This window comes from Pelophylax lessonae, assembly GCF_965119305.1.
Source record: "Pelophylax lessonae genome assembly, chromosome: 9".
Classification (NCBI taxonomy): domain Eukaryota; kingdom Metazoa; phylum Chordata; class Amphibia; order Anura; family Ranidae; genus Pelophylax; species Pelophylax lessonae.
The window spans coordinates 73,692,216-73,710,648 of record NC_138776.1 but is presented as its reverse complement, the minus strand read 5'-3'; the positions used below and the strand labels follow the sequence as shown (position 1 = coordinate 73,710,648).

Sequence of the window (18,433 nt, the reverse complement as noted above, 5' to 3'; positions counted from 1 at the left end):
GATATATTTAAGGCTGATAACAAATAAATATACTGCAAATATTCAGTACATGGACATTTACCAACAAATATTTGCTCCAACGCTGCTGTTGTGTTGTCTTCCAATATAATCTGAAATGGTAAGCTTGCTTTGCAACCTGGGTTCCTCCAGATGTTGCTAGAGGTTCCATAAGATGTGGCTATTTGACCTCCCATTAACATGGTGTCCGCATTATTCTGGTTCCAACGCCACTTAGTGAGTCGACATTGTGACACCAATGATCTTTACAGCCGTCTATAAGGGTGGCATTCCGACCACTATTGTAAGGAGGCAAACTGCCCATTGGCCACCAATACAAAGAGGGCATTATTCCAACTGACCACCAATGTAAGAGGCATTCTTCCCACTATCCACCAATGTAAGGGGCATTCTTCCCACTGTCCACCAATGTAAGAGGCATTCTTCCCACTGTCCACCAATGTAAGGGGCATTCTTCCCACTGTCCACCACTGTAAGGGGCATTCTTCCCACTGTCCACCAATGTAAGGGGCATTCTTCCCACTGTCCACCAATGTAAGGGGCATTCTTCCCACTGTCCACCAATGTAAGGGGCATTCTTCCCACTGTCCACCAATGTAAGGGGCATTCTTCCCACTGACCACCTATGTAAACAAGCTTCTTCCTACTGTCTACCAAAATAATGGGGGCATTCTTTCCACTAGCTTCCAATGTAAAGGAGCATTCTTCACTCTGTTCACCAATGTAAGGGGTATTCTTCCCACTGTCCACCAATGTAAGGGGCATTCTTCCCACTGGCCACCAATGTAAGGGGCATTGTTTCCCACTGACTACCAATGTAAGGGGCATTCTTTCCGCTGGCCCCCAATGTAAACAAGCTTTTTCCTACTGTCTACCAAAATAATGGGGGCATTCTTCCCACTGGCCTCCAATGTAAGGGCCATTTTACCCACTGTTCACCAACATGTAGCACCCTCCTAGGTAGGTGTTAGGCAGGGAAAGTCTAGTTGCTCTGTCTTCTTATCAGGGGAGCCTGATTAGTAGTTAGGCCTGTTACATATGTCCAGGGTGTGATTCGTCTGGACTGAGGGAGTGTCCCCACTGTATCCAATAGGGGAGCCTGTTGGACAGTGGAGGAAACCCAGCCAGGGACACACAGGCTTTTGTAACTATCTAAGTGGGTTGGCACAAACAGTGGTGCATCCTGGGATATGTTATAAAAGCCAAGGGAACATGTGGCAGGGGGTCTTTGGACAGGAAGCCAGGTCCCAGGAGGGTGACAGCTGTCTCTCCTCCTGTTTGCTGTGGATGGTGGTCACAGGCAGTGTGGACCAGAAAGTGTGGCTGAACCCAGAGGTCCAGTGGAAGCTGACTGTGGATGTGAAGGTAGAGCAACTCTGGAAAAAAGTGTCCTTGAGTACAGGGGAGCTTGCCATGGGGTCTGCCTAGGAAGGGGACCACTTCAGTGGCTAGAGTCAGCGGACAGGTGTCAGCACACAGGCAGTGATAGTAAAGGGGGTGCCAAGTTATTAACCCTGAAGAGAGCATTCAGGCGGGAACAGTAATCTTATCTTCACTTCAGTGGCAAGGTGAAGCAGCGGCCTTGCCGCATTCTAGAGTCAGTTGTCCTCAGAATTGTGCATAGTTACTAGTTGTAGCATCCCACTCATCTCTTCTCCCATCCCAGTTCTAAATAAAACACAAAAACCAAATCCCTGGACTGATCATTGACGGAGCCAAGAACTTTTAATGTTGTTTATCTACTGTCAGTTGCTAATGGTAGCCCAGGGGACCCAAGAAGTGTAATTCTCATCAGCCCTCTAGGGGGCAGTGCTACAAACATAAGAGGGCTTTCTTCCCACTGTCCACCAATGTAAACGGGTATTCTTTCCACTTTCCACCAATGTAAGGGGACATTCTTCCCACTGTCCACAAATTTAAGGGGAGTAATCTTCCCACTGTCCACAAATGTTTAGGGGCATTCTTCCCACTGACCACCAATGTAGGAGGCATTCTTCCCACTGTTCACCAACGTAAGAGGGCATTCTTCCCACTGTCCACCAATGTAAAGGGCATTCTTCCCACTGTCCACCAATGTAAGGGGCATTCTTGTCACTGTTGAGAAGGCTGATCTAACATAACCCCCAATGCCCTCAAGGTTCTTAAATAGTTTATTTCTGATAGGTCCTTCTTGCAGTGTTACTTAAAATACATTCTTAGGGCTCTTTCAGACGGCAGCTCCGCTGTTTGTGTCCGCTGCGGGACTTTTTTTTTTTTTTTTTTCACGGAGCGGATGACATTTGTGTCATCCGCTCCGTATGCCCGCATATCATCCCATCCGTTTGCGGATGATATACGGACATAATGTAAGTCTATGGCATTGCGGATGTCAGCGAATGACACCGCTGACATCCAATTTTCCTTCCTTTCCGTTTTTTTGAACGGATGAAAAAATAGGATTCTGTTCCGTTCCAATAAACGGAACAGAACTGAAAGGGAGAAAATCGGATGTCAGCGGATGGTATTCCGCTGACATCCACAGTGCCATTGACATACATTATGTCCGCAAATCATCCGCAAAAAAATAGGATGATTTGCGGACAAGCGGAGCGGCCGTGTGAAAGAGCCCTTAATGTGACCTTCATAGTTTTACATGCTTTCTATTCCATATTTTTGTTATATTGTTACATATAAGGATTTGTATAAAGAGGGCGCTCTTGGTCTGACGCATCCGATTTCCCTGCTTTATGAAACGTCTTAAAAGAACAACACCCCACCCACTAATATTACCTCCTTTATGATGAGGGTAAAACAAAGCCTAATGCCTGAACACAGTTTCGCAACTTTGACATATTTTAGTAAAGCTGTACATAACATTGTAACTACTATCATTTTCTTTTTTATTTCGTTGTATATTTCTTGCTATTATAATGATCCACCATCAAACAAAAATCCAAAATAAATACTCCTGCTCCTGGTGATCACAGCGATACACATATGTGTATAATCTTTGTTGCATGTACCCGTAGTAGGGCCCAGTGACAATGGTGTGCATTTTGCTTTTTATTTTTAACTACCTAACAAACTCTAACACTAACTGGCACTGATACTAATTTAAAAAATGCTTTAGATCAAACCGTGATCTACATATATATACATTAGTGATCGACCAATATCGTTTTTTTAATGCCGATACCGATATTTTGGTCATCGGATATCGGTATTGGCCGATATCGGCCAATATTTTTAGGCATGTAAAAAAAGTTCATAAATAAATGTAAAACATGCAAAGTGCAATTTTCGTAGTCGCAATTTAACCACTTTACCGCTGAGTACCGTAGTACTACTGCGGCAAAGTGGCTCGTTATCGTCTGACGACGTAGACCTACGTCGCCAGACTCCTCCCCCTGTAGGCGGCGCTCGCGCGCCGCCGGAGGCGCGCTCCCGCTGTTTTCATTCACAGTGGGAGTCGGGCCAGGGGAGGAGCGGCGGCGATCGCCGCTGCTCTGCCCCGATCGTCGGGGAATCCAGTTTGGAGATCCGCCCGCCTGTGTATACAGAGCGGGCGGATCTCCTAAGTGACAGGGAGTGACAGATCGGAGTGTTCAGCATAGCTGGACATCCGATCTGTCCCTGTCTCACACAGTCACCTCCCCCCCCCACACGTCAGTAAGCACCAGGCATACATTAACCCCTCCCTCTCCAATAAAATTAACCCCTTCCCTGCCAGTGTCATTTTTACAGTAACAGTGCATATATATAGCACTGATTACTGCAGTAATGTCACTGGTACCCCCAAAAGTGTCAAAAATGTCAGTCAAGGGTCCGATCTGTCCGCCGCAATGTCGCAGTCCCGCAAAAAAAATCGCAGATCGCCGCCATTACGCGTTAAAAAAAAACCACAAAAAATGACAGAAATCTTTCCCTTTGTTAGTAAACGCAATAAATTTTGCGCAAACCAATCAAAATACGCTTATTGTGATTTTTTTTACCAAACATATGTAGCAGAAAACAAATTGGCCAAAAATGTAAAAAAATTTAGATTTTTACATTTTTTTGGGGGGGAATTTCATATAAAAAAATGTGAAAAATATTGTTGTTTTTTCAAAATTTACGCTCTTTTTTTGTTTATAGCGCAAAAAGTAAAAATCGCACAGGTGATCAAATACCACCAAAAGAAAGCTCTGTTTGTGGGAAAAAAAGGACGTAAATTTAGTTTGGGTATGGCGTCGCACGACCGCGCAATTGTCAGTTAAATTCGCACAGCGCCGAATCGCAAAAAGTGGCCCAGACGTAAGACAGCAAAATGCTCCGGTGGTAAAGTGGTTAAAATCATAAATCACATTCAGCAGCGCTTAAATCAAACTGTAAGATTGCATAACATTAGTCTATATAATGATATACTGTCCAAATATTATGAACCACTGTCCAGAATGTCCAATGTATAAACGGTGATAGTATGGAAACGCAGTCTCTCTAGCTAAAGGTCACCAGTGTTTCTCAAACAGATGCTCAATAGCCTTCACCACACCTTCTGTGCTCCCCTTAGCAATGGACACTCACCAAATTTCAATTCACTATGAGCCTGTATGCATCGGCTGCATGAGCCCTTGTCCCTGGATATCCAGCCAATCTCAATGGTTTACAAGCCAGGACACCTCATCAGCTTCCTCCAAAGCCAGGGTCAGGAACCGTGTAGCAGCAATAAATGCAAGCAGACAAACGGGGACAGAGGCTAGTGTAATATTGCTTAACTTTATTATGTCACATATACATCTCCCCGAACCCCCCTCAATCAATCTGCTTACATCTGCAAGAAATTATATTGGCTCAAAACAAATTGGGACCGGGTGTACCGCTGCTCGCCGTCTGCGAGATGAATCACCTCCTCGTGCTGAAACGGGATGTGACAGACCGCGGCTGCAGCAAGTTCCGGAACGCCAGCTAGTAACCCCCAGTCTCCAAGGCAGCAACGTACATGCATCCTGACGCGTTTCGTCACGTGGACTTCTACTGAGGAAAAACGACCCCAAACCTCTCCTCGGCACTGAAAAGCCTTCAAAACACCAAGTTTGGCTGTTTTGAATGCTGTCAGTTTTTTGAATGTGGAGCCGAGTACCCGGAAGTGATGTCATGACCGGGTTGTTTACATGGAGACCCGATCAGAGCCGAATGAGACTTTGATCGGGTCTTCTGTTCGGCGGCAGTGCAGGTAGGATGCCTGGGTCTCCCGGTGGGACGGGAGACCCGGGCGAGCTGCGGAAGGCGGCGGGAGTGGGGAGACATCCCCTCCCACTCCTTGTAATGACAGCCAAGCGGCTTCTCAGCCGCATCGGTTGTCATTACAAGACAGCCAACCGTTGGCTATGGACACCGGTACGGGGGTGATGCCTCTAGCTGCAGGCAACACTCCGGTATATGCACTTTCCCGAAATATCGACAATATCGGTAACCTCCGGGGCCGATTCCGATATATCAGGGAAAGTGCATATCGGCCCCCGATATATCCGTGCTGCCGATAATCGGTTGATCCCTAATATACATATATATACACACACACACACTCCCTGGCCACTTTATTAAGTACACCTGTTCAATTGCTTGGTAACTAAAAATTGCTAATCAGCCAATTACATGGCAGCAACTCAATGTATTTAGGCATCTAGATGTGGTGAAGATGACTTGCTAAAGTTCAATCGAGCATCAGAATGGGAAAGAAAGGGGATTTAAGTGACTTTGAACGTGGCATGGTTGTTGGCACCAGACGGGCTGGTATGAGTATTTCAAAAACTGCTGATCTACTGGGATTTTCACACACAACCATCTCTAGGATGCCTTGTTAATGTCAGAGGAGAAAGGCCAGACTGGTTAGAGATGATAGAAAGGCAAAAGTAACTAAAATAACCACTTGGTACAACCAAGGTATGCAGAATACCATCTCTGAATGCACAACACATCAAACTTTGAAATAGATGGGCTACAGCAGCAGAAGACCACACCAGGTGTCACTCCAGTCAGCTAAGAACTGGAAACTGAGGCTACATTTCACACAGGCTCACCAAAATTGGACAATAGAAGATTGGAAAAAAGTTGCTTGGTCTGATGAGTCTCCATTTTTAGCTGCGACATTCAGATGGTAGGGTAAAAATTTGGCATAAACAACATGAAAGCATGGATCCATCCTGCCTTGTATCAATGGCTCAGGCTGGTGGTGTAATTGTGTGGGGGATATATTTTTGGCACACTTTGGGCCCCTTAGTACTAATTGAGCATTGTAAAATGCCACGGCCTACCTGAGTATTGTTGATGACCATGCCCATCCCTTTATGACTACAGTGTACCCATCGTCTGATGGCTACTTCCACCAGAATAATGCACCATATCACAAAGCTCAAATCATCTCACCACTGGTTTCTTCAACATGACAATGAGGTCACTGTACTCCAATGGTCTCTATAGTCACCAGATCTCAATCCAATAGAGCTCCTTTGGGATGGGGTGGAATGGAGATTCGCATCATGGATGTGCCGCCAACAAATCTGCAGCAACTGCATGATGCTATCATGTCAATATGGGGCAAAATCTCTGAGGGAATGTTTCCAACACCTTGTAGAATCTATGCCATGAAGAATTAAGGTAGTTCTGAAGGCAAAAGGGGGTCCAACCCGGTACTAGCAAGGTGTACCTAATAAAGTGGATAGTGAGTTTATACACCGCTCCAAAAAATTAAAAGAACACTTTAAAAACACATCAGATTTCAATGGGGAAAAATCTCATGCTGGATATCTATACTGATATGGACTGGGTAATGTGTTGGGAACAAAAGGATGTCACATTGTTTGATGGAAATAAAAATTATCAACCTACAGAGGGCTGAATTTAAAGACCCCCCAAAAATCAAAGTGAAAAAATGATGCAGCAGGGAAGTCCATTTTGCTGAAATTTTACCGCAGCAACTCAAAATGGTACTCAGTAGTTTGTATGGCACCCATGTGCTTGAATGCATGCCTGACAACGTTGGGGCATGCTCCTAATGAGATGACGGATGTCTGGTGTCCTGTTATATTTCCTCTCAGATCTAGAGCAGGGCATCACTGAGCTCCTGAACAGACTGAGGTGCAACCTGGCGATGTCCAATGGACCAAAACATAATGTCCCACAGGTGTTCTATTGGATTTAGGCCAGGCGAGCGTTGGGACCATTCAATGGTATCAATTCCTTCATCCTCCAGGAACTGGCTGCCTACTCTCTCCACATGAGGCCGGGCATTGTTGTGCACCAGGAGGAACCCAGGACTCACTGCACCAGAGTAGGGTCTGACAATGGGTCCAAGGATTTCATCCTGATACCTAATGATAGTCAGGGTGCCATTGTCTAGTCTGTAGAGGTCTGTGTGTCCCTCCATGGATATGCCTCCCTAGACCATCACTGACCCACCACCAAAGCAATCATGCTGAACGATATTACAGGCACGGACTAAGACTGGGATGCCATTAACCACTTAACCCCCGGAAGATTTTACCCCCTTCCTGACCAGGGCCTATTTTGCGATTCGGCACTGCGTGACTTTAATGTACAATTGGGCGGTCGTGCGATGCTGTACCTAAACGAATTTGACGTTCTTTTTTTCCCACAAACAGAGCTTTCTTTTGGTGGTATTTGATCACCTGTGCGATTTTTACTTTTTGCGCTATAAACAAAAAAAGAGCGACAATTTTGCAAAAATAACAATATTTTTCAAATTTTTTTTATATGAAATTCCCCAAAAAAAAAAAAAAAAACGTAGAAATCAAATTTTTTAACATTTTAGGCCAATTTGTTTTCTGCTACATATGTTTGGTAAAAAAAAAAACCGCAAAAAGCGTATTTTGATTGGTTTGCGCAAAAGTTATTGCGTTTACTAACTAAGGGAAAGATTTTTGTCATTTTTGTTGGGTTTTTTTTAACGCGTAATGGCGGCGATCTGCGATTTTTTTGCGGTACTGCGACATTGCGGCGGACAGATTGGACCCTTGACTGACATTTTTGACACTTTTGGGGTTACCAGTGACATTACTACAGTAATCAGTGCTATACATATGCACTGTTACTGTAAAATGACACTGGCAGTGAAGGGGTTAACTTTGTTTGAGAGGGAGGGGCTGTGTGTGTTCCTAGGGGCGTGATTCTAACTGTGATTGGCTGTGGCTTGAGGTGTAGGAACAGTGATCAACGGTCCTACATAGCAGAACCGTCTGATCACCATTCTTACCCGGGGGAGAATGACAGGCGGCTTGTTTACATTAGCCGCCTGCCTTTCTCCTGCTCTAACGGACGATTGCGAGTGACCGGCGGACATTGGGTCTGCCGGTCACACACAAACGCGGGGGGGGGGGGGGGGTTCGTGACCGCGCGGGAGCGCGCCTGCGTCGGCGCGCGCTCGCTCCCTAGACCCTCACAGGCTAGCGACGTAGTACTACGTCGCTTTGCCTGTGAGGGGCTGACCGCCGCAGTAAATAGTCGTGCGGCGGTCGGCAAGCGGTTAAAGTTAATTTGCGTGTAAAGGCAGTCATCCCAATACTTTTGGTAATATAGTGTATGTATATTACTTTTTTCTCCTCTAGCAGAAGAAAAAGATGCAATGGGGGAGATTTACTAAAACTGGAGCACACAGAATCTCATGCAGCTGCGCAGAGTAACCAATCAGCTTCTAGGTTTTATTGTTGAAGCCTAATTGAAGTTAGAAGCTGACTGGTTACTATGCATAGCTGCTCGAGATTTTGTGTATACCAGTTTTAGTAAGGTTTAGAAAACAAAAAAAGGGGGCTGGGCTGCACAGTGATTGATCATTGTGATAGCCAATCAGAGGCTATCACAATGATCAGGTGAGGAACCGGGCTTTCCAGTTCCCGGTTGTTAGCACGGGACCCAGGGTTCAGGTTGAGAGTCCACGCCCTGTGCTGGGAGCGTGCAGTGAAGAACGCTCCCAGCACAAACACATGTACACATATACAGAGGAATACTTCTGTGGGGCTGCATATACAGTAAATAATCAAACATTACCCACACTCTGTGCTTAATGGAAAAAAACAATCCCCAGGATCAGCCTGTTGCACATTTATATACACTCACCAGACACTTCATTAGGTACACCTGATCAAATGCTTGGTAACACAAATTGCTAATCAGCCAATCACCTGGCAGCAACTCTATGCATTTAGGCACCTAGACATGGTGAAGATGACTTGCTGAAGTTCAAACCGAGCATCAAAATGGGGAAGAAAGGGGATTTAAAGCGGAGTTCTGGCCACAAAATCGACATAATCGATTTTGTGGCCATCCGCTTGCTTTTCCTCACCTGAAACAGAATTGGATAGTTAGGATTTTTTTTTTTTACTTACCTTGTAATTGTAGAAAGAAATACTCACCTGTCTTCCACTTCCTCCCTCGGTGGCCGTGGCCCGCGCCGTCACTTCCGGTTTGCAATGATTCCTGGGAGCTGAATGTCATCGCTCCCAGGAATCAATGCAACGGCACCGGCCCCGCTCGTCACTTCCGGTGCGACGCCGCATTCCCTGCTAAACAGCTTCTGGGCATGCCCAGAAGTTGTGGAGGAATGCGGCGCCGCACCGGAAGTGACGAGAGGGGCCGGTGCCGTTGCATTGATTCCTGGGAGCGATGACATTCAGCTCCCAGGAATCATTGCAAACCGGAAGTGACGGCGCGGGCCACGGCCGCCGAGGGAGGAAGTGGAAGAAAGGTGAGTATTTCTTTCTACAATTACAAGGTAATTGAGAGGGGCCAGTGAAGGCGCATTCTGGGAGAAGAAGACGCGGAAGAGGACGCAGAAGAGGATCGCGCTGGCTTCAGCTGCCCACAACAGAGATGGCAACGCTGGAGAAGAAATTTTAAAAGTGAGTATTTCTTCTTGCAGGTAAGTGCGAACCGAGACAGATCACTAGCCCTGACTGTCCCAGGGGTATGTTTATTGAAAATTTTTTTTTTTTGTGGCCGGAAATCCGTTTTAAGTGACTTTGAACATGACATGGTTGTTGGTGGCAGAGGGGCTGGTCTGAGTATTTCAAAAACTGCTGATATACAGGGAATTTCATGCACAACCATCTCTCGGGCTTACATAAAATGGTCCGAAACAGAGAAACTATCCAGTGAGCGGCAGTTGTGTGGACAAAAATGCCTTGTTGATGTCAGAGGAGAAAGGGCAGAGATGATAGAAAGACAACAGTAACTCAAATAACCACTCCTTACAAGCAAGCTATGCAGAATACCATCACTGAATGCACAATACATAGAACCTTGAAGCAGATTAGCTACAGCAGCAAAAAACCACACTGGGTGCCACTCCCGTCAGCTAAGAACTGGAAACTGAGGCTACAATTCCCACTGGATCACCAAAATTGGATAATAGAAGATTGGAAAACCATTGCCTGGTCTGATTCTCGATTTCAGCGATGACACTCAGATGGTAGGGTCAGAATTTGGCATAAACATGAAAGCATGGATCCATCCTGCCTTGTATCAATGGCCCAGGCTGGTGATGTAATGGTGTGGGGAATATTTTCTTGGCACACTTTGGGCCCCTTAGTACCAACTGAGCTTTGTTTACATGCCATGGCCTACCTGAGTATTGTTGCTGACCATGCCCATCCCTTTATGACTACAGTGTACCCATCGTCTGATGGCTACTTCCACCAGAATAATGCACCATGTCACAAAGCTCAAATCATCTCACCACTGGTTTCTTCAACATGACAATGAGGTCACTGTACTCCAATGGCCTCCACACTCACCAGATCTCAATCCAATAGAGCATCTTTGGGATGTGGTGGAACAGGAGATTTGCATCATGGATGTGCAGCCAGCAAATCTGCAGCAACTGCATCATGTCAATATGGACCAAAATCTCTGAGGAATTTTTCCAACATCTTGTAGAATCGATGCCACAAAGAATTAAGAGGAGCGGTGCTGTAGCCGAAACACTGCTGGATCGTAACAGGGCCCAGTTACATTTTTAACCACTTCCCGACCACCCGCCGCCTATTTACTGCGGCAGGGTGGCTCTCCTGCCCAAACCGACGTAGTACATCGGTCGCGCGCGGGAATCTAGGGGGCGAGCACGCTCCCACCCCCACTCAGCAGCGAGGAAGCCGATGCACAGGTCAGGCGGCTCCGATTGCCGCCTGACACCGACGATCGCTCCCCGCTGAGAGAGAAGTACGGTCAGTCCGACCGTTCTTCTCCCTGGAATGATCAGAGCCCCTGTGATCCTTCTATATAGGAACACAGGTCTCTATGGTCATCTCAGAAGTCACGCCCCTCCACAGTTAGAATCACTCCCCTAGGCTCACATTTAACCCCTTCATCACCCATAATGTTACCCCTTCCCTGCCAGTGTTATTAGTACAGTAACAGTGCATATTTTTAGCACTGATTACTGTAGTAATGTCACTGGTCCCCCCCCAAAAGTGTCAAAAATGTCAGTTAGGGGTCCGATCTGTCCGCCGCAATGTCGCAGTCCCACAAAAAATCGCAGATCGCCGCCATTACTAGTAAAAAAAAAAAAAAAACAATAAAAATGACATAAATCTTTCCCGTAGTTAGTAGACGCGATAACTTTTGCACAAACCAATCAAAATACGCTTATTGCTATTTTTTTTTACCAAAATTATGTAGCAGAAAACAAATTGGCCTAAAATGTTCAAAAATTTTAATTTTTTTATTTTTTTTTGAGAATGTCATATAGCAGAATGTGAAATATATATATATATTGTTTTTCTAAATTGTCGCTTTTTTTTGTTTATAGCGCAAAAAATAAAAATCGCACAGGTGATCAAATACCACCAAAAGAAAGCTTTATTAGTGGGAAAAAAGACGTAAATTTTATTTGGGTACAGCGTCGCACGACCGCGCAATTGTTTGTTAAAGTAACGCAGTGCTGAATTGCAAAATAGGGCCTGGTCATTAAGGGGACAAATCCTTCCGGTCTTAAAGTGGTTAAGGAGGGGGTCAAGTAGTGGGGAGGGTTTTAGCTTAATGCAAAGAATTAAAGTAGAAAATGTTTTGATTTTAGAAGCACTTTAACCTTTCCCATCACTCCATTGCTCTGTCACAGTGTTGAATCCAAATCAAATTAACCCATTAACACCATTAAGCATGGAGCTTACACAGAACTTTGACACACCGCTGCTTCTTCCTCCTCCTCTTCCTCATGTGACAGTGTTCTGAGCCTGGTGATTGGTTCCTCAGGCCTGAGCACTGCATCCTTGGAGCCAATCTGCTCCTTCATACCCGGAAGGAGAAGATATTTACTGAGCGCTTTCCCTGAATAAGTAATAAAATGTCAAACCTTATGGAAAAATATATATCAGCCACACAGTTATGTATTGCTATTAGGTCTCCTGTACGGGTGCGTCAGGATTGTAAACACTTCTGAAAAGCGATCTGTGGTGGATCATTTTTTAGAAGCAGTTTAGAGCCAGCTGACAGGAGGATCAGGAGGTTATATGCTGCCTTCTGAATGCCCGTGTTTTTTTATTATCCTTGGGTGGGATTTTACATTGAGGCTGGACTGTGCTGCAACTGCATACCTTAGACCAGGGGTGTCAAACTAAATGTTATCACGGGTGCATCAGCATTATGGTTGCCCTCATTGGGCCAGTTGTATCTGTAAGACTAGATTTCCAGAGCATGCCACCTTCCCATTCATCAGATATCAAGAGCCCCCCACCCTCCATTACATCACAGTGCACCTTCCTTACCATGTGCTGCTAAGAAGAAGAAGTTGTGTCGACGATGGAAATCAGGAAGTACATTGTCTGGAGGAGGACCAGAGGAGGGCTGGAATCAGTTGCCAGAGTCTGCTGCATGCTGAGAACACGGAAGGCAGAGACAAGGCGGTGCTGGGACTGCACAGAGAGGCTCAGGATCTGTAGGAGGAGATATGTCCACCCCTTTGCTACCAACTGCTGAGATGGGTGGGATGAGCCTCTTCGTGGCTGCACAGAGAAGCACAGGATCTGGCGGAGGACTTCTGTCTCCTTCTCTGCTGTTGACTGTTGAGACAGAGGTAGGGAAAGAGACAAGAGGGTGCTGTGGCTGCACAAAGAGACACAGGATCTGTAGGAGGAGACCTGTCCTCCTCTTTGCTGCCCACTGCTAAAATGGGGTGGGGGTCAGAGACAAGCCTCCCTGTGGCTGCACAGAAAAGCGCAGGATCTAGTGGTGGGGTTCTGTCTTCCTCTCTGCCGCCAACTCCGACTGCTGGGACAAGGTGGGGGCAGAGACGAGGGGGTGCCGTGGCTGCACAAAGAGACTCAGGATCTGTAGGAGGAGACCTGTCCTTCGCTTTGCTGCCCACTGCTAAGATGGGTGGGGGCAGAGACAAGCCTCTCCGTGGCTGCACAGAAAAGTGCAGGACCTAGTGGTGGGGTTCTGTCTTCCTCTTTGCTGCGACTCTGACTGCTGGGACAAGGTGGGGGCAGAGACGAGGGGGTGCCGCGGTTGCACAAAGAGACTCAGGATCTGTAGGAGGAGACCTGTCCTCCTCTTTGCTGCTCACTGCTAAGATGGGGTGGGGGTGGCAGAGACTAACCTCTCCATGGCTGCACAGAGAAGCACAGGATCTGGCCAAGGAGTTTTTTCTTCCTCTCTGCTGCTGACTGCCGGGAAAAGGTAGGGGCAGAGACGAGGGGGGGCTGCGGCTGTACAAAGAGACTCAGGATCTGTAGGAGGAGACCTGTCCTCCTCTTTGCTGCCCACTGCTAAGATGTGGTGGGGGGGGGGGGGGTTTCAGAGACGAACCTCTCCATTGCTGCACAGAGAAGCACAGGATCTGGCAGAGGAGTCCTATCTTCTTCTCTGCTGCCGACTGCTGAGACAAGGTGGGGGTAGAGACAAGTAGGTGCTGCAGAAGGGTGCGAGGGCCACATGAAATGGCCTGGTGGGCCGGATTTGACTTGCGAGCCTTGTGTTTGGCACATGTGCCTTAGCATGGTACCTTTGACTTGAAAAGTGCATGGTTGGTAAGTCCCACCACTGTAGGTAACTTTCTGCACTGCAAAGCCACCATGGCAATGTGTGCAAACATGGCTGCTGGCTATGTAACTTACCAGTAGGCAGTCAGGAGTTGGTAAAATCATAGATCAACCGTCTGTTTTTACATCCTATTTGCCGCACAGTTGCCTTAAAATTATTTAAAACAAATAAAAATAATAATAAATAAAAAGCCTTTTTTCCCTGTAAATATTAAACAAGTTATACTTACCTGCTCTGTGCAATGGTTTTGCACAGAGCAGCCTGAACCTCCTGCTCTGGGGTCCCCCGCCAGCGATCTTGGCTCCTCCTCTTTTCTGAGTACCTCCATTACAAGATATGTTACAATTTGATTGTACGATCTCCTCTAGATCCACCAAAAAGTTTGTAGACCAAGGCCCTGCCTGATACAAATTGATTGGATAGTTTAGGTAAGTCCTGATTTTTACTATCAGGAGAAATCAATCATAAAAAAAAACTGATTGTTTATCAAAGCATGTATGATCTATCAAAGGTATGTAATATAGCTTTGATAGATCATACATGCTTTGATAAACGATCATTTTTTTTTTCTGATTGATTTCTCCTGATAGTAATAATCAGTCTATGGTCAATAGCCCATTTGATGGATATATCACACACAGGGAAGTGGATTTCAATCTATAGTTGGAAGATCATAAATTATTGATCACATCTCTGTTTTCACCATGCAACCTCTCAAACGAATTGATCAAAATAGGATCAAATTCATGAATGTAACATGTAACAAAAATATTCCACCCATGCAGATCAACACAGCTTGCCTGAATCCAATCTAATTCAGAAGGCAAGTTCTGTTTATTTGATTGTTTGCTGATTCATTTGTTTGGATCGAATCGCACACCAATCAGATAATACAATCAAAGTGTGTGACCACTGTAAGGTTGATTGTGCAGAAATTGTCTGCTCAGATTTTAATGTGTATGGTGAGCCTTAGTGCAAAGCGTACGACATTGCTAACCCTCAGCATCCAATCAGGTTTCATCTTTAGGCCTCATGCACATGGATAAGGTTCAAAAGTGCTCAAGTGTAAAATTCCCTGTACTTTCCCACACTTGGGGAACCGCGGGCATCGCTTATAGCTGGCCATATAAGTGAATGGCTATATGTGCCTGCAGTTGTGTAAATATTGATGCTACTGTGCATCAATATATTTTTCTAAATGCAAGACTCACCTGTTTGGGATATAGGCTGTATGCGCATGCGTGGCTAAACACTGATGCACAGGGGCATTGGCTTGTTCATGAGTATGGCCACATACAGCCAGTCACTTATATAACCAGCTATATCCACCGTCTATGGTTTTCTGGGCACGGATAAGTGCTGGCTATTTTACGCTTAATGCTTTTTTTTTTACGCTTTTACGCTTTATGCTGAGTCATGTCTATGTGTATGAGGCCTAAAGGTGAAACCGGATTGGTTACTGCACTGTTGCTGTAAGCTCCTGCACTTTGCCTGTAATCACAGCCATATGCAATACATTATTAAATAGGGACAAATCAATTCACACATGCAGATTGGTCTAGCAGTGGATATTGTTTAGTTCTCATCCAGGAGATGTCTCAGAATCAGAATCTCCTATGTGTAACAGCAAAACAGATGACGAAAAGCAGCATCAGCCTATGGGCTAGGAGCGACCATCTCACCAAATGAACTACAGGAGAACCTCACCTGTACTTAAATAAAAATAATGTGAAATAAAATAATCAATGCATAGCTTAAAAATGAATAAATCAATAGAATAAAAATACAAATGCAAGGGCAGTCACCCATAGCAACTAACTAAAAAACATCTTTCAGTGACTGTAGTAAAACAAACTGCCTTCTGATTGGTTGCTATAGGCAGGATGTCTTCAGTAAATCTGTCCTGCATTATTGAATAAGTCCGCCCATTAATGTTTTTTTTTTTTTTTTTTTTAATGCCAGATCATAGCAATGCTTAAATGCATATTCTCTAATATATATTTATCTATATATTTATATAGATATATATATGTGTGTGTCATTATGTAATAAATATATACTGTATATACATATATATATATATATTAATGCAATTATCACTTAATATCTATATCTCTCTCTATAAAAAATATATATATATATAAATATATTTATATATATAAGTGTGTCATTATTATGTATTAAATATATACTATATATACATCTATACACACATATATATATATGTAATTATCATATATATATATATATACCACAAATGTCAATGTAATATATATATATATATATATATATATATATATATAACAATGCAATATATATAATACAGTAGTAGCAAATTTTATATATATATATATATATATATATATATATATATATATATTGCTACTACTGGAATTGTGGAATTGTGCCTGATTAATAATATTTTTTTTCTACTTATTATTAAATATGTATATATATATATAATACAGTAGTAGAAAATTATTTTTTTATATATATATAATACAGTAGTAGAAAATTATTGTTTTATATATATATATAATACAATACAATATATATATATACATATTTAATAATAAGTAGAAAAAAAATATTATTAATCAGGCACAATTCCCAAAGTTGTAGCACTAAGATTATCTTTATTTTAGCCATATGATTGTTATTTTCAGATCTCATTGGACCCTGCTGAAAACAACTATCACTTTTTGTTGGAAAATAAGGATTCTTGCCTGGTGTGATATATTTGAGCCTCCCTTTCCTCAGGACCATTCTAGTTTAATGATCTAGTAATACCATGCATGTCACATAATTGCTAACAAACAGTCATATTTCTTGTAATGAAGCCGAATGAACAGATTTATTGGGATCTTTGGCGCAGGAAAATGCTTGACCCAGTTTCAATATTATTTTCCTGCTAGTGACAACCAAGTGACATTGTTGTGGATGTGATGGCTTTTAGTGGTGGCCTGGATGCAGCTTAAAACATGCAATTATAAAACCGGATGAAAACGACATTATTGCAAAACAGAATATTTACATTTAGAAAGATTGTAGTGTCCTTGCAGATCAATGTCACCCACAGACACCATCGAGTATACAGGGTGTACAGGCTCCCTAGTTATAGGAACCCCTGGCTGAGATACAAATAAGGGTCCCCCCTTAGTACACAGAGCACCCCCCCCCCCTCCCCCACAGACCCCCTAGATCTCTTGCATTAGTGCATAGAAGATCCCAGAACTATCATGGCTGTCTGCAATGGATCCCTGCCCCCCTCCCCCCTGTGTCTTACTGTGATCCTGGGGATGTTCTTCTTGCCCTGGTAGGACATGTTGTCAGGGTGTGGGGGCCCCTGTGTCCAGCAGATCGGGGGGTCCTGGGCTCCGAGGCTCCCTGTGTTATTGTGTGGATGGGGGTGGGGGAGGTGCCCTCCTCTCTTTTTGTTGTCACAGGCTCGGTGGCTCCCCCTGCACTGGAAGAAGCTGTCAGCCCGACTCCTTCATTACAATGCCAGCCTCATCCTGCAAGCTCCAGCCAGGGGCCTCTCCTAGGGCCACGATCCAGCCCACCCCACCCCCACCCCCCAGCACAGACAATAGACAGAGAGGAGAGACATAGGATGCCAGTCAGTGCCTGGAGCCATACACAGCCAAAGCCCAGCATACCCACCATCATCCTTCCATCTATATACTGCCTGCCTTTGTACACTGCTACAGCCCAGGGGGCAGCCATGCACAGCCAGAGCCCAGCAACCCACCATCATCCCTCCATCTATATACTGCCTGCCTTTGTACACTGCTACAGCCCTTGTGGCAGCCATACACAGCCAGAGCCCAGCAACCCACCATCATCCCTCCATCTATATACTGCCTGCCTTTGTACACTGCTACAGCCCAGGGGGCAGCCATGCACAGCCAGAGCCCAGCAACCCACCATCATCCCTCCATCTATATACTGCCTGCCTTTGTACACTGCTACAGCCCTTGTGGCAGCCATACACAGCCAGAGCCCAGCAACCCACCATCATCCCTCCATCCCTATACTGCCTGCCTCTGTACACTGCTACAGCCCATGCAGGAGCCATACACAGCCAGAGCCCAGCAACCCACCATCATCCCTCCATCTATATACTGCCTGCCTACACATCTACAGCCCTTGCAGGAGCCATATACAGCCAGAGACCTAAATATGGCTCCTGCAAGGGCTGTATCGGTGTACATCATCAAATTACTTCTATTATATACCCAATACATCCAGATTTATACAGTGCTGCCTGTGTACTCTGCTACAGCCCTAGCGGGCGCCATAATCCCCCAAAGCAACTCATCGCTATCCTTCCCTATCAGATCTACTATACCCGACAATACATCCAAGTCTATGAAGTTCACATTTATTATACCCGACAATAGAT

General features: G+C 44.8%; 1 protein-coding gene across 1 annotated transcript in view; it reads right to left on the bottom strand.

Moving 5' to 3' along the window:
- Positions 1-17,654, bottom strand: part of DPYSL4 (dihydropyrimidinase like 4) — a 91,617-nt gene extending 73,963 nt beyond the window's left edge. The window contains exon 1 of the mRNA XM_082266720.1: positions 17,315-17,654. Coding sequence (XP_082122846.1) covers positions 17,315-17,353 — 39 coding nt within the window. The 5' untranslated portion in view covers positions 17,354-17,654. The remainder of the gene's footprint in view (positions 1-17,314) is intronic.
- Between the last annotated feature and the right edge of the window lie 779 nt (positions 17,655-18,433).